Source organism: Anas platyrhynchos, chromosome 2 (assembly GCF_047663525.1).
Source record: "Anas platyrhynchos isolate ZD024472 breed Pekin duck chromosome 2, IASCAAS_PekinDuck_T2T, whole genome shotgun sequence".
NCBI lineage: Eukaryota > Metazoa > Chordata > Aves > Anseriformes > Anatidae > Anas > Anas platyrhynchos.
In genome coordinates, this window is record NC_092588.1 from 121,461,916 (window position 1) to 121,487,539 (window position 25,624).

Genomic DNA, 25,624 nt, shown 5'->3' on the forward strand with positions numbered 1-25,624 from the left:
ATTGCATCCTCCTCAAAAAGGGAAAAAAAATCCACTGAATTTTGAGTATTCAAAATTATATAGAATCATAGAAACACACAGACAAAAGCAGGTTCATCTATCTCCATCAGCATTTAGAACTGACCCAAGCCTATATTTTATGACCAGCTGGTATAGAAAACTTAAGAGTTAACAATTATATTCGTTAAGATCTGTTCTCACAACCCATTTTCCTTCTTCTAAATATATATATATTACATTATATTCAAATCTAATCCAAGGTACTTGTTAAGTACACATATTTACTTTCTAAACAAATCTTTGTATCCACATCAAAATGAAACAAACAAACAACAAAAAACAACAATATACCACAGGCTTAAAAAATCATGATTTTTTACTTGTTTGGGAACTCTTGTCATCATTCTAAATTTATTTGTTGAACCTTAAGCTGAAAGTGACCACTGTGATATCTATTTATCTTCACTTTAACACAGATTCTTAAACTTCATATAATCACTAGTATTCATTATAAATAATCTACTATCTTCATAGCTCTCAAAATGCTCACACTCCACAGAGATCTGCTCCGTTGATGGTAGGTTGTCTCCAATGTCAAGATATATTAACAGAGATAAGATTATTAAATACATCAGCAACACTACTTACAGTAATTGACAGAGATGTTACTCTGTCGTTACTGACATTTACCACAGTGCAGAAGATAACCCTAGAATGCAGTGTATACCAAGAAACTGTTTTTGACATACTCTAAAACTGACGCTAAACTTTGTGAAATACAAACAAATTAACAGAAAAAAAAAAAAGCCTTCCTAAACCTCTTGGCATATACTTGAATGTCTTGCAAATACTACTTGAGTTTAAAGGGTATCTTCATCTGTGAATGATGTGAAGAATCTGTGAAGACTGTGAACTTTTGAAGTGTAGAAGTGAAAAGATTTTCAAAATGAAAATTTATATCTGGAAGGGAAAGGATTTATAAATAGAAAGTTGTTCCTCCCCCCCTCCTCCCCCCCCCCCAAAATAAAATAAAATAAAATAAAATAAAAATAACTAACTAAATAAAATAAAATAGTCCTAACAAATATTTCACATCTCCCAAGTGTTTTTCTGATTTTTAAAATTCCTCAATATTAAAGAGTCCATTATTTACACAGTCCTATTTGAAATGTTCCATAGCAGTGTAATTATATGAAATTATGTTATATTTATACATACAGAGTAAAAATCTAATAATCAATTTTGATCTTAGTCAAAGCAATACAAACCCTGAATAACTCAGGAACAGCAAAGATTATTAAGTTAAATAACATGGAAAAAAAAGTTCAGCCAGCTGTATTAGGAAGAATATCTTTTTTTTTTTTTTTGGGGGGGGGTGTAAAAGAGTGATCTGTTACAAAAGTAATATCTAATCTTTTCTCACTGAAATAGTGGGAAAGAAAGAATATCCATACTACAAAGATCCACTTTTTTTTTTTTTTTTTAAGGGAAAATAAATTGTGCAGACACTCTACTAAACTAAAATCTTAGGCCACAGTCTGGAGGGGAAAAATATATAAAACAAAACAAAACAAAAAACTCATCTGTTAATACAATAGCCTTTATCCTCCACCCCAGTAGTAATTAAAGCACAAAAAATTTTTACATACACTTCTCATCAACGTTGTGCTTAAGTCCTTTCCTAAATCAAGGCTTTGGGAAGCAATTTAAAACAAGAGAGGTGATTTGTCATCCCTAAGATGTCCTCTTTCCCTTAGGATCTGAAGTACATAAAGAAACCCGTCTCTAAATCTCTCTACAGATAGAAGAGTGGGAAGATGCTTGGTGTGATGATAAGGTGGAAGAAAAAACAACAATAAAACTTTGTGAGAGAACCCAGTGCTGATAATAAGGCCACTTATCAAGTAAAACAGATCGTTCAATAGAATTTGAAAGCCAGCAACTGGAACACACCATAGGCAAGAGATGTGTGCTCTAACAAAATAAGCAGAAAGCCGCTTTATTTTTTTTTAATTTAGAATTTTACTTTGTTTTTTTACATTCACTTTTGCATTCATTTACTTTGCTTTTTTACATTCAATCCCAAATGATTTCTTACTATGCTTAGCGCTGTCTGGTAGAGAAATATTGCTATGTTCAAGAACTACATGTACATTTAAACAGATTTCTACTTCAGGTTTTGGAAATACAGTAAGCCAATTTCACTTTATTGGTGGTTCTTGTTACTCAGCATTGAAAAGCTCTTAATATATCTTTGTAATTTTGAGTATGTAATGAGTTTGAGTAATGAGTATCTTTCAGTAATGAGTATCTTCGTAATTATTTTTTTCTTCTCTACACTAGAGAAACTAAGATTAATTAAGCTAGATGGATAATCTGACTTTACAGAAAAGAAGTAGAAAATGCATGATGCTGCTTTCCAAAAACATGTCTTACCTACCACATACAAAGACAACAAACAGGAATGACTGTGCAGTGATAAACAATTGGAGTAATTGTAGACCTGCATGGCATTAAAGTGAAAGGTACATCATGATCCTGTTTTTCAGCAGTAGCATACCATAAATTAGAGATGGCATCATTTGGTAGTATTGGTTGAACATCAACATGTCTTCTTAATTACATGCATGCTGCATGATACTTAAACATGTATCTACTAAAATAAATTTTCTCCATGTCATTTAACAAGGGTGAAGGACTCTAAGACATAGACTCTAACAGCATATGCAATATTTAGGTAGTCTGGACCCACATCTTTGTCTGAGACTTTCAGCAATGTTTTCTGGGATCTTGCTTTGACCATAGTATATGGCAATTTTCCAACTCCATTATTCCTAGTTAAAGAAGTTAAATTAAGGCATGAAGTGGGTGTTCAACAAAGGGAAAAATACTAAATAAGGATCATAGTAAATGTCAGACATAAATAGCAATACACACTAAAAATAGGCATGTGGGCATGACATTTCACATAGTTCATTACTTCTGGCTTTTCTTCTATCTATTACCAACCATCTGTACTTCTGTAGTATCTATTCTAGACACCTTGCATTATTCTTCACATTTTTCCCCATCTGTGTTGTTTATAAACATTTGGTACATGCATTTTTGTCTCTGCCTTTTTTTTTTTTTTCATTGTTCCAAACTTTGTATTGTTTAAAAGAAAAGTGAAAACATGAAGATAAACTGTCAACATGTTTTCAAGGAGAACACTTTACAATCAACATAATTTTAGAAAATAATGGAACATACTATCACTGAAAGAGGTAATGGACAAAGGGATTTAGTTTTTTAATTGAGTTCTTCATATTAAACGTACTTAAGAAATCTAAATAGTTATTGACAAAGTATTCAGCATTTGTACTTGCAAAATGAAATGAAAACCACCTTCTATGACAAGTGAATAATAGTAAGAAACAAGTTAAACTTTTAATCAATATTTGAGCAGAATAGTTCTTTTTAAATGCTACTTTTTTGCATTTTGATCTGTGTCTCATCTGACAAATATGTTTGCATGGAACATTGTACAAAGCACTGCTAGTCAACACTGTTATTTTCAGAAGTGGGATATATGTCACTTTTCTCCTAATTTAACTAATATTGTTGTACCTGACCTAACACTCCAATAAGTTGCAAGAACAGTTATAATTATGGTTTGCATATATAGCTAACAATACCTGGGGATACTCTCTTGTTTCCATGCATTAGGCAAACCACAATTTAGTTTCCTTATTACATCAGAGTTGCGAAGCTGTGAATCATTCTTACAATTTTTTATTCCATGTGCTTACCAATGTTTTAAAAGGTTACCCTGTAAATTATGCATGTTTCTTTAAGTTACAACCATACATTATTTATGAAAGTTTTGTACAATGATAGATTATTTATACTCTTCTATGTCACTTCCTAATCTGAAAGTCTGTATGTATGAAGTTGTACAGAAACAGCAGAAATTGCAGCATTTAACTACTTAACTTGAAAACCCATTATTAAAAATGGATGGCAAACAACACCTACAGTCTGAAGTGTGGAGAGAGAAAAAAAAAAAAAAAAAGGTATTTTTTCCTACTGCCTTGCAAATAGGAATCTGACCATCTTCACATGGTCATAGAAGCTTTTGAAATATCCTATCTAAACAATAAATCATTGTTAAACTGCATTGTCCAGTGGGTACGTATGCTTCCTTGGAGTATTTAAAGACAAAGATTTAAATAAGTGTGAAATTCTGAAGTTTCTCCTCAATAAGTAATTATTTTATTTACAATTCAAAAGATATTTTTATTAGTAAAATTATGTAAAAGATTATTTTTTGTGTTGAAAAACCCTTTAAGTGAAATCTTCAAGATGTATTAAGACGAAGCCTTCCAGTGCCACCATTCACATGACTTACACCACAAATGCTTAGAGTAGGCATGGGCCAACTTCTAGAGCTCAAAAGAAAGTAAGAGACTAAGTCCCGGATGGAGGTCTCGTTGTTTTGCGCAGGTAGATCTGAGAAGCAGCACGGTTGAGTCTACCAGCAAGGAAAAAAATAAGCTCTTAAATCGGGGCATATGATAACTGAACCACAGCTGGACTGAGAACCAACTGTGCAGATAAGCCATATAAGTCATGGAAGCAGACATTCCTAAATCTACTTGTCACTGCCCATGTACACCCAATCATTCTGACTCCAACAAAATGAGTGTAGAGTATTCACACAAAGAAAAATTGTAATTGGCCATATAATGTAGAAAGAAAGAAAATTTGAGTCTTGCAACTTTGTAAGTTCAATGTAGTAATTAGGAAAACAAACAAACCAGAATAGAATCCCATAATTTTTTGTTACTGTACCAAGATATTTTGCTTCTTTTTATGATGTCCTTAAAATTACTTTTTGTTCAGAAAGAATAGACAAATCCAAAATAATGTATAAGCAGACAACGAAAGTATACGAGGCACAAAAGGGTAAGAAGTAACAGTAACATAATGGAAAAAACAAACAAACAAAAAAAAAAAACCATGCAAATAAACAACCCAGTTCCTACAACCCAGTTCCATTTCAACTAATTTGACAATGATAAATGGAGAACGTATGGTTACAGTAGAAAACCATGCAGCTTCTGACTGCTGCAAGACAACTGATAGCATAACTGAGAAAAATAAATTTTTGTTTAGCTGAGGTTGCATATACAATGCTGTATCTCTGGTATTGCTCTATGGATGACATAGCAGAAGCTGAAATTGCCCAGCTTAATCAGGACTATTTCAGAAATCATCAGATTTTAGTATAACATTACTGCTCTGCTAAATAGGGATGGGACTTGAGACCTATTGCCAACTGTTTATTATTATGTTAGTGACATTGGCCACTCACTACAAGAAAGATGTTGGAAACCTTAGGTTTAACCACTATACAATGGATACATACATATATATATATATATGATAGTTTAACTTAAATCTGTTTGAAAAATATTAATGAAATCAGTAAAGTAAAAGCTAAAAATTGTCTAATTTCTGTCTACTTAAAGTAATAATAGCAATACTAACAGATTTGGGAAAGAAATAGTTTCTTAGCAATAAGGAATGATATCTTACATTATGCAGGATATTTTTCATCTTCAAACGGTTTTACAAGCATTAAATTTTCATCGGAGCTCTCTTGTAAGTAAGACATTCCCCGCCCCCCCCCCCCGCCCATTTTTCTTTTTATTCCACTCGGATTCTTTATCTGAGTAAATATTCACATTTCATTATTTCACGTTTGATGGCAATAAACGTCCAATGGACCATCAATGGAATATGCAGATTACAACATTCAGAAAATGTTAAGTCTCATGTACTCTGGTCTCTTTAGACTTAACTTCATTTGCTGCTACAGAACCCATGCAGCAGCACCAATGCTTCCTACCATCTTGGGCGTGGAGACCACATGCTGCATCATGTCACCTCCATGCCCAGTCTCTTTCAGATCTTTCAGATCACATTGACGTGGCAGTTCATCAGTTTGTGCAATGCACCCAGGGCATGTAAAACACAATTGAGATACTATACAGTGCTTACAGGTATAGGTTTTGTTTAAATTAGAGGATGTATAGGACACATATATATTCAGACCACACCTCAGCCTTTAAAGCAAACTTATTAAAAATAGACATGATATAAGCTAGTTTGAAATATAATAATAATAATGCTACAAAACACAGACTTGGAATACTTCCAAGTGGGAACATATTGGCTGTATAATTTTACAATATAAAATTAATCACATGTACAGCTGCAAGTAATATCAAGAGAGATAAGAACAACGTTTCCACAAAAATATTTTTGCCAGCTAGAATATTTATTTGTGGAGCTACATTTTTGGCTCTATTAACTGAGAAAGACTGGCCTTTCACATTCCTGAGGAACAGTGGAGGATATGCAGTGACAAACAGGCAGTATTTCAATATTTCAAACATCACATGGCTCACTCTGAAAATGCATAGATTCTGGTGCGTGCTCATTGTTCCTTCTGCTTCCCATGCCCTCCTCCCCACTCCACCTCCTTCTGGGACAATAAATAAATAAATAAATAAATAAATAAATAAATAAATAAATAAATAAATCTTTCCTGACTCATGTTCTGGACTCATGTTTGGTTTGGTGTAGTGGCAGACTACTCTGTTCCACTGTATGGAACCTCAGCCTGTGGTATGGGGTAAGTGAAGAACCCCACCCTTCCTGACCCACCTATGTTTTCTTGTAATTTATGGGGTGCAGCTTCTCATACTGAGCTTTTAAATTTCAGTTTAACTTCATTAAGAACTAAGTCAAGTTCAGACCTTGCGTAAAATCCAACAACTTTCTCTGCAGTTGTAAACTTCTTTACTTTTCTCTGCAGATGTACAATTCTGGTCATGATAATTATAACCAATAAATTTAAGTTAAAATATCAATACTAACTCTGTTTATCTGAAACAGCATGTTAACTTTGACCTATTTTCAAGGTATGTTACTGCAGCTGTTAGAACTTCTTGTAATATTTTAATATACATAGATAGATTTTGGTTTTAGCTGATCAATGACTTATTTTTCAATGGCTTTATTCTACAACTACCTTGCTGTATGATTTATGTTGAGTCACAAGGGAGAAAAGACCACTCACATTCCCATTTGTCAAACTGCAGACATTTATTCCTTACTTCCCTGCTATAGTCTTTGCAGAGAGACACTTTTTGGACAGCAAAAACCCTATCTGGTGCTGCCTGTCCCTTTTCTATGTCTGGCAATCTATTATGATATGAAAACACTTCCTAAATGAAGACACTGAAACATTTGATCCTCCAAAATTTTCAAATTGTAAATCAACTTCAATCCATAGACTTGACTGAGTGTCAGGACTGAAGGTTAATAGTCACAAGAATTAAGTCAATTATAAATAATAATGTGCTACAACTTATAAATTGCATGCTGACTCATCAGTGATGATAACGCATAAACAATTTTGTATTTGTATATTGAGAACTGTCAGGAAGGCTTGTTTCTTATTATCAGATTTCCACACATGGAAGCATAAATAAAGGCTTAAAAACAGGTTAAGCCAAGCAAACTCTCCTATTTTTTTCTCTCTATTTATAAGACTCTGGCACCCCAGAGTCACCAGTTCTGAAAGAAATAGTTGAACCTCACACACTTTAATAACAATTGTTTTTTTTTTTGTGATGTTGATTTTTATGTTATAAATGCACAAAACAAATACATAGTTTATCCTGAATGTAGATAACACTTAGAATACTTAATGGCATACAAGACTATTCAGTTTACGTGGGAACTATTTTAACAGCAGTTTCAACAGTGTGTAGAACAACAGAGAGCATCATAAGCACAGGGTATTCTGACACTGTATATCAGAAAATGTTGCTATTGGAAAATGTTTTTAATGGAGAAAACTCAAAGATTGCATGACTGCAAAGACTGCATGAAGTATCTTGCAATGTGGTATTCATTGGTCATCAGACCAGTAGTTATTTTAGTATTTTAAAATAAATGTAAATATGAACTGGACTCTGATCTGCTGACTAAATCAGGAGGATCATATTCAAGTATATTTCCAGCCATGGTTTGATTATCAGAGAAGATATTATATTTATATTAAGTTGGTTACCTAGAAGTGCACATACCTAAAAAAAGCCCTCCTTATACACAGATTAACTAAATTCGTGGATACAAATTTGTCTTCTTTCTCAAAAACATCATATCTATCCCCAGCTGCATTTTGTGTTCTAATATATGATTTAGCTGAAATAGTGTAAAAATGAATGTTGCTAGATGACTCCTTTAAGTGTCATTTATTTCTAAGCTGTTTCAAACACATAAAGTATTCCAGTTAACTTAGTTAATAATTTCTATTGATGAAATTAGCTCAAGTTCCATCTATTTTTCAGATGTATTTAAAAAAAAAAAAAAAAGACAAAAAAGTAGCCTTGCTTTTGACCACCCTATTTTGTTCTTCTCATCAACCCTCTTAAGAGAGTCACAATTCTGAGAATGTTACATAAGATCCTTCTGTAAAAGCAGAAAACAAACAAACAAAGAAACACAGATCTTAAACATAACTGGTTCCACTGTTTCCAGATGTGAGAGATTTGAGAGGAACTGTTAAGATTCTTAACACAAGTCCTGTGCAGTTATGAAGCATAGTCATATGATCTAGTTTAGACTTCCAAGGTGCATCCAAGAAGAATTAAAGATTAGGAATGAAAGAATCCCTCTGCAGTCAAAAGAGAGAACAACAGATTCTATGGCTCTATTTGTAAACAATTTAAACCAGTTAAATAAATAAATAAATAATAATAAATATCCATTTCGCCATACCTTTCAGAGCTTCTTTCATCAGTAAGGTTGACACAAAACTCGTCTTAAGTCATTTATGAGGAAGACATTAAGAAATTTGTTAGCTAAAAAGGGAGGAAGGCAGTTCTAAGGCATATCTATAGTAGAAGGAAGGACAACCACCTTATATGACCATTACACAGCTCACCAATTTAATTGATTCATTTCTTCTCTCACAGAAATAGTTTGAGAATACAGGATCAAGCATTTCTTTTAGGATACTTCAGCCAAATGCCTGAAATCAGAAACCATTGGTGCATAATCATTTAAGCAAATGTTTCTGAGTGTTATAAAAGGTGGTACTAAACTACTATAGATTGTTTGTGCTCACTGTTTTGCAAACTTTTAATGTGTTGATTTTTTATTTTTTTTTTAATAACAAAGCATATGGAACACATGTAAATTAATACCCCCATGAATACCTGAATCCCCCCATCTATTTATTTATTTATTTATTAACACTGCCAGTCTTCAGCAATATTTACCAGTGGAGAAGAGGTCTGAAGCATGCTGAGATGTTACAATCAGCTTCATAAAACAGCTAGAAGAGATATTATTAATTCCTAGTTTTCACAAAGTTTCAGTGTCAGCTTGGCTTTATTGGATTTCAGAAAATTCATATAGGAGCTTAACTCGGGGGGGAGCAAGGCTTCACTTGTGGTTTGGCACCAAAAATCACTCATTCTCCTTTCACATATTTACAACAGCCAAAGACAGATTTTTTTATCTGATACATTAATATATTTAGATATTAAATTTTCAGCACTTGGCAAAATTAAGCAACAAAATAATACTTAGAAAAACAGTAAGAACAAAATATATATACAAAAAAACTTTCTAGATCTCTCTTCAATTGAATCCCATGATCACTGCCTATCAGAAATGACCAGTTCAAGTCTAGAGTCTAAAAGTTCACATTTCTTATTACCGAGTTTATCATTGGAGAACTCATGCTGACATTGTAATTCCCATGTGACACCTATGAAACCAGTGTATTATTTATGGAAATAAAAAGTCTCAGTACTTATACAGTTAGCTTCGCAAACAAGTCAGCAGCTGAACACTCCCACAACCTGAGGACAGCTCTCTCATACTTATCAAAAAGTATATCCCAACTCACATAAGCTGAGTCAAGGGCAGAATGGAATACAAACCATGACACCTCACTGTATTTTGAGTAGTTAAAATTTTGTTTTCAGTAGACTGAAAACAAATTCAGCAGTGCCTTAGAAAATTGAGTCAATACCAGTAAAAACCATTAATGACTCCTCATGTGCTTCTGAAGATTCACAAATGTGCCAGAATACAACATAGTAATCCTAAAGTTATGAAATAAAAAACGTGTCAATATGGTAAAATATGTAAATTAATTATTGTCACATTTTTATATTAAGCTTGTTTAACAGTCACTTCCCTATATGTTCTATCTCTAAATAAAAAGGTTTATGTCATTTTCTTTTCACTCTTAGTCTGAAGGCTGCATTATTGGAAGAACATTATGAAAAGTAGAAAGTATATTTTTACAGGAACTTTTTCCTCCCCTGGACATTTAGAAAATATTTAAAATAAAGTTCTGCTGACTGAGCATTACATTAATGTTATGGTGGATACACATTATGAGTAAAGATAGAATTCCTCTTCATAGTCACATTTTCATCATATTGTAGGTTGTTACAAATCCCTTGCCATGAAAAATCCTCTTCATTTATTTGAAGGTCTGTAACTGAGAACATTCCAAGATTGGAAAAATGGAGCAATTTTCTATTTCTAATGCAAGATAATTTTCTGTGACCTAGATTGTCTAGTTTTTTGTTTTCTTCCTTCTAGTTTGTCACCAGTATAGTTTGAGCTGAAACATGTTCTGCTAGACTGGGTCTCGTTCAAATATTTTTTACAAGAGTAATTTTGGAAATACAGGATAAGGATGGAAACACACTTCCCACATATGATAGTTACAGGAAGTAACTATCCTACAGAAAGAATTAAGGGTGTAAAATATACCCATGGTGCAAAGGTTGTTTTTGATTGTGGTATACTCATAACTGTAATTTTGGTAGTAGTGTGTACTTGTGGAAATAAGATATATCCCTCATTCTTCTAACTTTTCTATTTCTCTTCAGCTGCAATTATCAAGTGCTTTAACACTATGCATAAGCAACTGAATTATTTACATGCTACTAGAGGTCCTGAAACAATTTTGATTATCATGGGTTTTCCTGAGCAAGAAAACAAATAAAAATAATGCTTCTGAGAACTATTTTAATCTTAAGACATGAGAAGAATTGTATAATTGAGCCAAAATTCCAGATTATTAAATTGTGAAGTAATTGTGAAGAATTGTAAATTCTTCAGTTAGTTCAGAGTAACAGGTTTGTGTTTTCTCTTGTCGTCCCATTGTAACACCATATGCTTAATTCTAGGTATAAGTACAAGCTCATTCTGTAAGCATTATAGATTTAAAGACAACAAACCCTTAGAATAGCAGCACTGGCAGAAAGAAACAGAACTTCTGCAGACATGATGTGTTTTATTCCTGGGGATGCTTTTACTTTCTTACAGAGAAGAGCTCTTAGTTCTTGTCCCTTAATCCCAGCCCATAGGCCTGAAACTCATGCAGAACAGCACCTCTGTCCCTTTCCTGCCAGGTGCCCAACCTGTCAATGTAGTTACCAGCCCTGATGTCGATTTATTAATCATATATTAATCTGGCACATGAACTTCTGAAACAAGGGATGAATTGGTGCTTCTCCACAGAAAAACGGGATGTCATATAGTTGGACTGTCTATCTGGAGAGCATTTGCAACTTTGCACCCTCAACCCAACAGATATTTCTGTGCCATGTGGCCAAAGATGACACTGTTTTGACACTGTTTAATGTATCAGAGAAGATATTTGTAAGGTGCCTCGAGCAACATAGATTCTTTTTTTTTTCTTTTTTTTTTTTCCCCACAACCTGTATACTCACTGCTGTGCTTTACTGACACAAACTTTGCTTCCCAAGCCTGAAAAAAACTATCAGCAAGGACCTGCTTTCAAGATCAAGCTCTTCTATTATTATATTTAGTGCATTGTACCATTCACAAACTCTCCTAGGTAGCTGAAAATTAGCAATGATAAATGAACACCAAAACATTTAAGTGCTATGCAAACTACTGCAATATGCCAAGCATTTAAACAGATGAAATAAAATCCCCGTGCTGCTCATAACACTATGTTAAACTTCAATAGCTGAAAATAGAAAAACCTAAGAAACACCATTACAAAGATTTTCTCATTAACTTTACTTTAGAGAAATATTTTTATTAGAGTAATTACTGTGTGCATTTAATTAATTATGAGCAATATATTTTATTTACTTCTGTTATAAATGTTAAGAGACAATACTTTCATACCAGAAACATAAAAACCTGTTTTTTTCCCTTCATTTTGGCTTATCTTAGATACTCAGTCCAAACTAAAACAGGGTGTGTAAAGGTGGCAGAATATGTCTCCTATCCTTTTATTGTACTCCTGGAAGTATTTTTTTATTTTTTTATTTTTGACAGTTCATAGAAAATGACATAACAGCCATAGCAGACTGAGGAAAAAATAATATTACTGCAATTTCCCCAATTAATTCTAACCTCTTTGCTTTACTTGTAATTATTTCACTCATCTCCCAAAACTTAGCTTATTAAGATCTATCCATCATGGTGTCGGTCATACAGTATTTCTGTCACTGAGCTTTCTGGCTTTTGTCTTTCTTCTATTCAGACTCTGCCTACAGAGAATTCATAAAAAGGAAAAGTGTTTTAAAAAGATGAATAAGGGTTAAAGGTGAATGAATTACTATAACTCCAGATTTATTTATTTATTTATATGGCTAATAATTCCCTGAACTTGGTCTCCTGCTTTCCTGGAAAAGACACTCCTTGTACTAATCACTTGTCACCTGTAAGACTATCAATTGGACAATTAGCTATAATTTGCACCTTACATAATGATGCATATAGCAGCTGTTTTTCTCTTTCCCCACTCCGTTGTGTTCATTGGAATAAATCTTCACAATTATTGTGAGTGATTATACCTATTTATATAAAGTGTTTACAACAGCATTCAGTTATATTGCAGGTGAGATGCATACCACATCAGGTTATGACTATTTATCTCTAACACACACACACACACACAAAAAAAAAGAAATAAATAAATTAAAATTATTCACCACAAAGGACACAAACAGAAGGCCTGCAGTTAACCTGACAGTTCTAGCAATCATTCCCTGAAGACTCTACTTAGCAGAAAGGAGAACTAGTTCACGTATTCATCAAACTAAAATGTGCTTTATTCTGTGATTAAGCATGCTACCACCTGCATATATGATTGTATATCTCTAATGTGAAATACAAAATGTTGAAAGGTCCACATATATATATTTTATATATATATATATATATCTTTTTATATATATATATCTTTATATATATATAATATATATAAAGATATATATATATAAAAAGATATATATATATATATATATTTCTTTTTTTTTTTTTTTCCTGAAGATACTGTTGGGGTCAAGAGAAAGCATCTCTCTAATATGTAATTATTCCGTTTAGTTAGGCTAAAAGGGGGGAAAAATAAAAAGACAATTCAGACAGCTCCAACTAAATGCAGGGAACAAAATCACTATGCAAGTCTCCAAGAGTTACTACTCTCGATTACTAGAGTTACTATCAACTTCAGTTATTAGCACTGAGTTGCGACTGAAACCAAAACTCTAGGTCTCCATCTGGCTCCTGCTCCTAGCAATACGAAAACATCTCGACAGATGCCTGTTTTATTTGCATAAGTATTCTGACTAATGAGTTAAAATGTCTGCAGTAATTTACACCTGTCCATTCTGACTTCTCTTGCTGATTGCATCCTGGAAGTAAACAGTGTTAGTTTAGCTCCAGGCATGGGGCAGTGAATTACAGCAACTCCATATTGCTTCCCAAGTAGCTGATCTATCCCTGCAGCAGAGGCAGCTACCTGGAGCAGCTCAGCAGCTGTTTGGTCAGGTCCATCCACCCCCACAGTGGGAGCAGGAACATCTGGAGAAGGGCAGGACAGGCAGTGAACATGAGAATCACAGCAGTCTCTCCCACCCGCTCAAGGGAGCTGGCAAATTAAGCTCCAGGCTGAGGTATTTCTTCTGCCTACAGCCTTGTAGATCTTTGCTAATCTCTCCTGTCACTGTAGAAGCAACTGGATTATCTGCAGTGTTGCTTGAATTCAGGTACACTTATTGGCTCTTGCTACAATGCATTTTAAATATTCTACAGAGGCTTATCTGAAAACAAAATCCAATGTGAAGGACAGAAGGTGGACATTGCAGACCAATGAGTGACAGAAAATGAGATACCATTTTTAAAATTACTGTATCAATTGTCCAGGGTTAATAAGAAAAACAAACAAACAAACAAAACAAAACAAAAAATCTACTAATAAGTCATGCAACAAACACAAGTTCCAGAAAAAAACAGGAACAGTTAATGCCATTAATAGCCTTCAAGTGCTCTGAAAACTTAGAGAAAAACAAAACACAACAAAAATAAAAAACTAAGATCTCATTTTCTATATATTATACAAAGTAAGAATATTGTTGTTCATAGATTCTAAAACACAGTTAAAAAATAGAAGAAAATTTACAAGCGACAACAGAGAAACAATTCCTGATATATTTAAAATATACCTCCATCAGTTTTTAGTCTGCATTATTTTCCAACCCATTATAAGAAACTGGAAGAGTGCTGAACTGAACCGGAGGTGGTGGGGAAAAAAAAAAAAAGTATTTCAGACATTCTATATGTAAATTTATGGAAAACAAAGATCATATGCTATCCAGTCATCCATGCACAGACAAAATAAGTTAAAACAAAACACAGACACCCACCCCCCACTCTATCCCCTTCCACCCCCAACCCCCCAAATCCTGTAATCCTGTTCCTCCTTCCCTTTATTTCCCTTTTTTCCCCTCTTTTTTTTTTTTTAATATATGATTCAAGTTGCTATAGTCATTTTTTTTTTTTTTTTAGTATTTTTTCACCAAGTCAGCTACTTATTTCTTAGTTGCTTCCTTCCCCCACATGCATTAGCTAGAATCAACATGTCAAAATGAAGATTTTTAATTCTTTGGTTTTAGTGGCTAAACATTTACTAAGAAAATACTGGAGACACATTGACACCCAAGACTACCAGGATAGCTTTCCATCATATAACTAAGGAGGACCACAACTCCTGCGAAGACAATACATTTAATACTCTCATGACCATACTCATTTACAGTAGCATTTCCTGTGCTATATTCTGAACAGAATTCAAGCTTCCCACAGTGCTACTGCCATTTAGTTCATTCCAAAGCTCTACCCCACTGTTCACTCAGCAATCCCACCAGTCAATCACAATGTCTTAGCAGCTGCTCCATCCTTTTCTCTTTCTTGGCTAAATATGACCTGTATACTTTACCACACAACACTACACCCTCCTCTGCAAATCAATTGTAGCTTCAGTTCATACTGTAAGTAAAATTTATGAAATCGATTATTTACTTAAGGTCACTTATAACTTATTTTTTCTAAAGATTTTTAATACATTTTAAAGGAGGATAGTCTGTTTTTTTTTTTCAAAATTAATATCTGTCACATGGATACTGGCTGCAGATTCAAAAATAATTATTTGTAGTTTATAATGAATTTGAAGATAAAAATCACAGATTCAAAGACAGAAAAGTGACAAATTCTTATATGGATCTCAAAGCTATTGAAAATACTTGGATGTAAATCCTACCAGTTGAAATTTTGGAAAAGGCTTTTACCACACCTCTAAGCGTGCAGAGAATAAATCCTCAAGCTTTTGCCTCAAAATGCACTACAGTGAGGTCACATAGTTGATGTCTGCCTACCTGCCTTCTCCTTAGAGAAGTATTCTATCTAGTACAATGCAACATATGTCTACTGCACTATATAACCATATGTCTATAGTACAGTGATACAGTACAATTGCAAGGCATATGTCTGTCTAGTTCCAGGCAAGAATTTGTTGCTCGAACAGATGTAGGGAGTATAGTATGCTCTAACCACTGTCACATCCATAATCTTCAAGGTAGTATTGGAAGAGCCAAAATCTTCTGCGGAATTTGAGAAAACTCAAACAAATGTGCAGTTCAACCTCTTGCATCAATGTCTCTTAGCTATACTTTTCCATATACTTATTGAAATGGCTAACGCTTTTCCATAAGGTCAAGTTTCAAGAGGTACATGCTTCCCTCTGCTCTTGAGGTGGAAAAGAAAATGTCCAAACTCCTAGTCGTTATTACTGCCTACAGATTGACTAGCATCATAACCTTTCAGCTCAATAAAGAACAAATCCAGTTTAGTAAATGCAATGACTGTCCAATCACCTCATAAGCTTAATCCATATATTAAGAACAAAGTCATAGATTATGATATTGTGTATTTCCATCTGGAGCTTTAAAAATAAAATAAAATAAAATCAACTTATTGCTGATATACTATTTATATTGTCTTGTTAAAGTTCTTTTACCCACCAAAGAAGTTGTTCAATGTTCCACAGAGAATCTTGTTTTCCTTACAAAGTTATTTCCATCTAAAACAACGCAGTATTCCCATTATATTTCTTATCATTGCTAATTCCAAGATGCAAGAAAAGACACAATTTATGTATACTTATCACAGGATTCATCTGACATTTAAGAAAACAACACAACAACAAAAACCACAAGCTATTTGCATTAGGACAATTTTGGGATTCTAAAAATCAAATAAATGACAAAATGACTGAGTTATAAGCTCTCTTTTATACATTTGGAATAAGAAAGTATGTCTAGTCACGTACCAGAAGTTATTGAGAGAGATGGAAGGCAAAATGAAAAGGGCACAAAACAAAAGCTGTAGTACTAAGTATTACATCCATGATGTCCAGATAAATCTCTCTCTATTTCTGTTATTTTAACTTAAAGAAAAAGCAAAATAACCCTAGAAACTTGCAGCCTTTGAAAGTCCTAAGAGCCAGAATCTAGACTCCTAGCAGTCATAACTAATGCCTGGAGAAAAACTGATCTCAGTGCAGACACACTGGAAGTTTTTCTCTCTTCATTAGGGAACAATTACAGCTTTATATAATAAATGTCTCAAAACTGTCTCATCTTCCCAAAGGAAATACATTTAAACAGTGCAAATTGCTTTCTTTATTGTTAACAAGATCTCTTACATTAATTTTTCTTTATGGTAAAATTAAAAAGTAATGATTAAAGGCCATTATTGAAGAAATGTTACATCATGTTGTGATTTTTTTTTTTTTCCCTAGCCAGCAAAGGCCTAACCCAGACTCAGTGCATGAACATCCTTACATTTTTATTAGCGATCCTTTTATTAAAAGAAATAAAGTTATGGAATCATTTTGTGACAACAGACTTTCCTTTTTTTTTTTTCCCCCCACCCATTTGTTGGATCTATAAATAATTTTCTCTATTAAAAGGTGTGCTAGATTCTTTTAACTCTTTTTTTTTAAATACTGTGAATTATAAAAGAGTATTTCCTGTTCAGTTGTTAAAAGTATATAAATTGATATTATCCGAAAGACAGACAAGTTTTAGTATTTCTGTTTTGCAGTAAGCACTAAGGAAAAGATTTGTACTTAGTGCATAAATACTTTTAGAATGTCTTCACTAGAAAAATTAAGAATAGTTAAGGTCATAATTAAAAAGTTCAATCAAGATCTTGGGCCAGACTCCTCACTCATTTACCTAGGTACAACGTCATTGAATTCAGGGGGATACAGCTCCAGCCACTCTAAGAAAGAGATGGATTTTAGTTGTGAACACGTTAAAAGCTATTGGCAAGGATGTGCAAAATCCATGGTAAAACTTGTACCTGAACACTTCTCATGGAAGTCAAAATTTCAAATATCACCAGAATAAATTTCTAATGACCAATTCCTCCCTTTACTTGAAAAGAGGCAAATCATCTCAACATCACAAGATAATGTACCACATTTCTTAAAACAAGTCCTTCGTCTAAGTGTTTTTTCCATAATACAATTGTCTTTGGCTGTTCTTGAAATGATGACCAGCATTAAGTTTAGGGATGCTCAGAAGATATTTAAAGTTGACCTCAATGTTGAATACACCAGTATTTTAAGAACAACACCTGCTCCAAAACTTCTGAATGCATTCCTTGGAAACAGAGGGATCCTGAAGCACTTAGCAAAGAGAAACTCCAAAAGAATGTTCTTATACTGTCAAGGAAGTCTCTCTTCTGTCTGCAGTTGAGAATGTTTTGTTTGTTTCTTTATTTCTTCTCCTTTTCCTTTCTTTCTCCCTGCCCCCTATTCTTATCTTCACTATTTATTTATTTATTTTTAGATTGAATGAGCAGGAAAAAGCATTACTTTGGGAGAGAGTTGTTCCTTAGTTGTTCTTTATTCATGGTCATTTTAATACATCATGATAAATTAAACTAGCTTGTAAAAACTGCTACTCTTGTAGCAATTGTTTACCTTTCAGGACACAGATAATGCAATACAAGTAACATATATTTCTTTTTAAAAAAATGCATTACATCAGAACAGAACCTATTTCCAGACCTATTATACATTCATGCATATATACCATATTTGGTAAGGAGTCCACCTGTGCTTGATGCAATATTTTTAGTCTATTTCTATTGTTCTTTTGCTCTGAACTCTACTCTGAACACATTTACATTATACTCAAAGAGAATGGGAATGCATAAACAAAATATAAACAGAATAAAATATATGTTGAATGCAAAAATGCAATATTAAAATAAGATAATATTATTTCCATATTTATCAGAGAAGAAAATAGTGCCATACATTTAGAACAGGAAAAAATAAATAGATTTACAGAGTAACTAACTCTAGTTGGAATTCTGAAAAATCTTATAAGGTTTGAAACCCCCTAAAGAGTTTCTTCTGTAACCCATTAACAAAGTAATATTCATTCAAATATATGTCACTTCAAACACACAATGCAGCAAGAGCAAAACTGAATGTCAGTTTTATTAGGCTTATATATAAAATCCCACTCAGAAATAATACTGAGGATAATATTCTTGTATTATTCAGGAAAAAAAAATAAATAAAATCCCTTGTTTAATGACCCTTCCACAATTACATTTCTAATGTTCATCTTGAATTCAAATACAGATTTTATATTTATATCTGAAACAAAATATATGCTACTACTCTAACTTTCTTTTAATAAACATTAACCTTAGACTTAAAGGTAAGGTAGTTCACTTAATGAATTACACAGCTTTCTGAATGCATGTCCTGCAGTAATATTTTTCTAACTTTCTATCTGTGAAAGAAGAGACCACTACCTGACAATACAAATGCATTAATATTTTCTCCAGCAGTAACATACTAATTGAATAAAACATATTCTTTAAAATTTAAAATCATAAATCACTGTAACTCAGATTTTAATTTTTAAATAGCACCTGCACAATTGTTTTATTGAACTAGTTCCTTAATACAAGAACTACTTAAGAAATATGGTCTTAAGATACCTCTAAATCTCTTCACAATTCAGTCTTTAATGTCCAACTTCAGCTGAAGTTAGAATCTGAAGTTACCATGAGCAAAAATCATCCAAAATAAGTCTTAGATTATGAGTTCTTCAGCCCCAACATTTGTGCAGACAGAAGAGGAACATATTTTTTGAGTAGCTGCTTAGTCTAGTTTCTGTTACTTTCAGTGAAGAGCAACAGCACAACACAGATTCCAACATCTGACACTGGGTTCTATTCAAAATCATTTTTTTTTTTTTTTTTTTTTTTTAAGTAACGGGGCTACAGTGAGATACACCATGGATTGTGTCTTACAGAAAGAAAAGTATTTGCTTTCTTTGTGCTTTGGGCAAAACACAAGAACGATCTTTTCCTGCATTGACAGCATATTTTTGTAGTGACAAATATATGATTTGTTCAAAACAAAACATTATTTTACCTGTCCAAGAATATAAGCAACAGGGCAGAGTAGTCTGCTTAAGAAAAGAACAAACGTTTAGGGAATAATAGCTTTGGAAATTTCCCTCATGCCAACTAATTGCATCTGTGTCAGAAAGAACTAGACCATCTTTCACTACACCTCCACTCCTTCAGAGTGAGAGGGGACAGACAGCTCAGCAGCTTTTCCACTGTCACCATTTGGAAGCCTTTGGCATTAATCAATGATTTTCATAGTTCAAGTCTTTCATTTGTCTGGTGACTTTTTTTTTTTTTGGTGAACCACTCTAATCATAGATTTTGATCAATAACGTCCTCCACTGGAAAGTTCAACTGTTGTTGAAAGTTCAACTTCCCTACACTTGACACTGTTTCAATTCCTTCCATTCATTTGGTAGAAAACTCCTAGGTAGCACTAGTAACACTCCTGGGTAGCACTAGTCAAGAAGTGGCCTCTGAATTTCTTATAATAATGATGTTATGATTAAGTATCATATTGTCTAGTCTAGAGATTTGATTACAGAGTATTGGAAAATGTCTATATCTTGTGTCAACATGGCAGATATTAGCCTTTTTTTTTTTTTTTAATAATTTATTTTTAATGAGATAGAAATCAAATGACGGGGAAGAAGAGAAGGAGGAAGGAATGTAAATGAGCTGCAATCTGGGAATATCATCATATACACCAGCTTTTAGTTCTGTACCAACCATGGTTTATTCAAAAGAGACAATGTGGTGGAAACCCACAGTGATGGTGGAAACACACCAACACCACTTTTGATATACTTAATTTGTATGTTATCATCAAGTACCTTTCAAGCCCTCCTAGGGTTGACTAAAGCAACTGGAAAACTGAAACTATGTAATTGGTAAGGACATAAACGTATTATGAAAATTGCTGTTCATTTGCAAAGTTCCACTATTTTATCTCTGAGTAAATTTTCAATTGGAAAACAAAATGGAACTTAGAAGTCATTCTACAAATATGGAATTATCAAATTTATCACCACTGACAGTGAGCAAGAAGGAATTAACTCAGCATGATCATATTATGGTTATCATATTAAATTGTTATAATAAGGATGTGGAAGTACACAATTTGGAAACTGAATATATTTGATAGACAAGAGATAATTATAGAATTTCAGTCATTTTATAGTATAACCATATACAAAATCACTATTAGTTTACATATATTTATACATACACACACACAAAATGATCAAGTCATCTGTTAGCTTTGCTCACTGAGAAAGCATCACAAATTTGCAGAAACAACCACATCTTGTGTGGATTTACCTACTTAAATAATACATAGGGATTATATATACATATAAAATGCACACACATACAAACGTTAAAATGTAATAGAGAATTTCATACCATGCAACCATTTCTGAATGGTTTTCTTAACCTAAATTAGGATGAGAATCAAAAACACCTAAATTTTCCATTCAAGTTTTAATTATTAATTTCAGACATTTACAAGCATAATATTTTGAGTTTTAATTATAACCATACACATGACATATTTGAACACTTGAAAACAGTATTTTGTATGGTAAATCTGGAAAAAATATAAACATATATATTTATATATAAAAAAAAAAAAAAAAACAAACTATCCATTTGATAGTGTGGTTTGTTTGTTTTCTTTTCCTTAGAGAGCAATTACCACATAAACCCCTTTCTAACAGAAGGGGCAAAAAACATTTAGATGATCTTGTGGTTAGTTATCAAGGGAAAAAAAAAAAAATAGCCCTTTGAGAAAACATTGACTTCAACTCCAATGTCAGGAACACAAAAAATAGTTCAGAGTTGTAAGAAGGTGAAATTATAATAGCACATAAACAGATCCATGAGCTCTGCCATGAAAATCCAGATATATAGATCCTTAATATTGTTCTACCAGGTACGCAATGCAGGTAATGGCAACTTTGTAGATGTAGATCTCTGTGGCATCCTGAATATCCAGGAGTTAACTCCAACATTAATCTTTGTCTAGCACTGTTTTGACATGTAAAACATATGTATTTGTAATATGTGTATAACAATATAAAACAACTGCTCTGAGAATTCTGGACAGATGAAATAACTGTCAAACAGTTCCGTTATCTAGGCTTTTTTTGATATCTGCAGTTTTTAAATAATGCCATTTATAACTGCTAATTAGATAGCAATAGGAAAATTGAAAGACTTATTTGAATGAATTTTTGAAAAGTTCTGTAGAAAGCAAAGAATATTTTCTAATATTATCTGGAATCCTTTCTTGCACTGTTGCCCAGAATTAGAATTATCCCTCTTCTGGATTAAAGATGCATTGGTGGATTAGTCTATCACTGATGACAACATAATATATCCTTCCCAGAGGCTTAAAATGAAAGGAGGTCTGTTAACTACAGACTATGCTAAAACAAAACAAAAAGCCTTTTGACACAAAACTGTATTTTAACACTAAATATCATTGTGTGGAAGGTCAAAGCAGTTTATGAAACAGTCCCAGGTTGAGTGCCATTTATCCTTATGCCATATATTCCTTTCATAGTCTATATCACCTATAAAACTAGTAAAACATGGGACAGAATCCTGTGAGGATTAGCCATCATTATTACTCTTAGCTTTAGCCACCTGAACAACCTCAGTACTACCACCAAGACAATTTAAACGAAAACAAAATGTGTTTTGTTGTTTCCTCCTGATGCTCATATAAGTATATAATTTTTGCAAAACTACTTTTTTTTTATTTGAAAATAAATAAAATAAATAAATCTTGTCACTTAAAGAATACATATTTTTATATTTAAATCCATCTGTTTCACAGAAAAAAAACATATCAAAGCAATAAAGGAGATGAACTGTTTCTGAAGATTTTAAATGTAATTATGATGTAAATTGATTTGCATAACTTCATTTCAAAAAAAGACTTTAGGAATATTAAGTTGATTCTTTTTTTTTTTTTTTTTACCCTAGCCCTCTAAAAGAGATGTTATTAAGTAGATTCAGAGTCACATTGATTTTCCACAGAATAGTGTCATCCTCTACAACTTCTATTATCTTTATTATGTCTGATTGTGTAGCTAACAAGAAGTCTTCCTTTGTGAACTTCTGTGAATATTTCACGTGTGAATAGTTACACAATAGTTACAAGTTCTAGATTAAGCTTGTTTAATATTTATGCCATATTTTGAATTTCTACTTACAAAGCAACAAGTAACTGCCTATAATAAAAACATGATGTGTTATATTTTTCTTGAGGTACATAAATACCTAATTATATTATTTTTCTAATACAATATATGAAAAAGTAGATCAGTTATTAGCATTACAGATTTCTAAGGACAATGGGCCCTGTTTTCTGTTGCTTAAGAAAAGATTGGCCCAGCTGACACTATGAAGATTGGTGGAATTATTGCTTAAAGAAAGCAGTTAAATTTGCTCATAGAAATCAGCTAAGTGATAAACTTCCTGCCACACTTCTCCATTTGTGTCACTGAGAACACAAAGACTAGACTTTTCTAATTTTTTGTTGTTGTTGAAGTAAAACAGCTGCACATCATCATTAATGTTGTTTGTTCAATTGGATCTTTTTAGAAGTAAAGGGAATTGGTGAAATGTTTGTGTGTACAGCTCACAGGCTCTGTCCTTTGAAATGAAGCCATTGAGAGGGGGGAGGATCCTGAGCACACAGCAGGGAAGAACTACTTTTCTGGCAAATAACAGTATCAGCAACAAAACTCGTATTAGAGTGTCATGCTTCAGTATGCAGAAAATAATACCCATATGATTTAGAGAAATAAAAAAAGTGGAGAGGTGAAGGGAAAGGACTTCGAGTAGTGTATTTAAAGGAATTTAAAGGTACATCTAAGTAGTCTTAAGAGGGATTGCTTTATAATCAAGTACCAATTACATACACCCTGAATCACAATTAGCTACATGTCCTCAGACTAGCAGAGCAGTTGTAACACAGTTCTATGTTTCTCTGCAATTGATTTCAGTGACCACATATTTTCTTGATACTTTACAACTCATCAATAGCTCAGTGTCTTAATCACACCCTAACCGAACCACTGAGAAAATTCCAAGAGACACATAAACAATAAGGTACCAAAACAGTTAGATCAGAACGTTTTCAGTCAGGAAAGTGCTGAGAGTAATTCAAAACCACTGTTTGTTTTTTCTTTTACTTTGGATCTCTAGATTTATTTGTTTAAAAGTAATCTTCCAAAGTCCAATATTTCTTTAATAATAAAAAAAAAAAAAAAAAAAAAAAAAAAGCCCCATTAAAGAAGCAGCAAAACTCAAGACAAACAACTTCTAACCCTACGGCAAGCCAACTTCCCGCAGCGGAGGCAGCTCCTTGCCGGGGAGCCGCTGAGCGCGACCAAGCAGAGCGCTGCGGGCGGAGCAGGGCGCGGTGGGGCGCGGAGAGGCGCTGCTGCCCCGCCGGGCCCTGTCCGCGGTGCTGCAGCCGAACACTGCCGCTGAAGGGCTGTTCCGTGCTTCCTTTCTCAACAGCCTCCTGCAGTTCCTGCTGTGCAGCTGCTGAACCTCTTCTACAGGGAGTCAGCTTTCAGGGTGATGTTTGGGGGGGGGGGAGGGTGACGGGGGGGAGGAGAGGGAAAAAAAATCCTCTAACCTCCTGACAGAGCCCTGCCCAGGTTCTGAAACCTGTTTTTTCCCCGCAGCCTCTCCGGTGCCCAGGAGGAGAAGCCCCAGCCCAGAACATAACTTTCCTACAGCGATCCCAGCTCCAGCTGCAGCTCGGCTGCCGGCACCAGCCCCCACGCAGGGGGCCGGGAGGAGAAAGGACCGAGCATCCTCCTCACCTGAAAAGCTTAGGATAAGCCAGGCAGGAGAGTAGGAGAGGCTAGGAGCTGCCTAGCCTCACTCTCCTCCTTGCAGACTACTGGTACCAAGAAAACCCCTTCCGAAGAGGCAGAAGGCTCCTATCATCCGATGGGAGGCAGGAGGCTCCCATTGTACAAACGGTGCCCTCCCTACAGCCCCTTTCCTGAGCCCGCTGCCCCAGCCCGGACTCACGTGTGCCGTCAAACCGGGTGGCGATGGTGTCAAGGAAGGTGTTCTGGGGTGCCAGTAATCCCTTCATAACCGGCATTTTTCCAGCGCGGTGCGAGGTTCCCCATCAAAGTTTGCCTACGAGGGTGGTTCGAGAAGAAAGTGCAGAGGGCGCCCGGGGGAAGAGAGGAAGGAGGCGGAGGGAGGGAGAAAAGGATGGGGAGAGAGGGAGGGGGAGGAGGATGGGGATGCCGCCGCCGCCGCGCCGCCCCCGGCGCCGGGAGTCCCCCGCTCGGCAGCTCCCGGTCCCGCCGGCCCCCGCAGCCGGGCGGGGCGACCACGGAGCCCCCCGGGCACCGCCCGGGTCCCCTCTCCTCGCCTCCTGCGGAGAGGCCGCGGGAAGGAGGGCTGAGGATGGGGGAAGAGCAACCTGCATCCACCTGCGACTGGAGCACCGCAGGAAGAGCCGCCGCCCCGGCGCTGCCGAGCCTTCCTCCGGGCCTCAGCCCGGCCTGAACCGTCCGGTTCTCAGCTCTAGCAGCCAAGGCGGGGGGGAAGGCTAGGCTTGAAGCATGAGCACCCCGCTTTCTGAGTAATATCATCACAGGATAATACTTAGAACCTTACTTTGCTAAAAGGAGAAAGGCGGCATTGACATGTATGGCCCCTGGAGGTGTCCATTAGAGAGGAAACTAGAACATGGAGACTGTTTTATCAGGCATGTATGTGGTCTAAGTCA

General features: G+C 34.7%; 1 protein-coding gene across 1 annotated transcript in view; it reads right to left on the minus strand.

Moving 5' to 3' along the window:
• KCNH8 (potassium voltage-gated channel subfamily H member 8) overlaps nt 1-25,135 on the minus strand; it is a 181,222-nt gene extending 156,087 nt beyond the window's left edge. Inside the window, exon 1 of the mRNA XM_005030018.6 lies at nt 24,910-25,135. Within this exon, the coding sequence (XP_005030075.1) occupies nt 24,910-24,985 (76 nt within the window). The 5' untranslated portion in view covers nt 24,986-25,135. The remainder of the gene's footprint in view (nt 1-24,909) is intronic.
• Nucleotides 25,136-25,624: the final 489 nt, after the last annotated feature.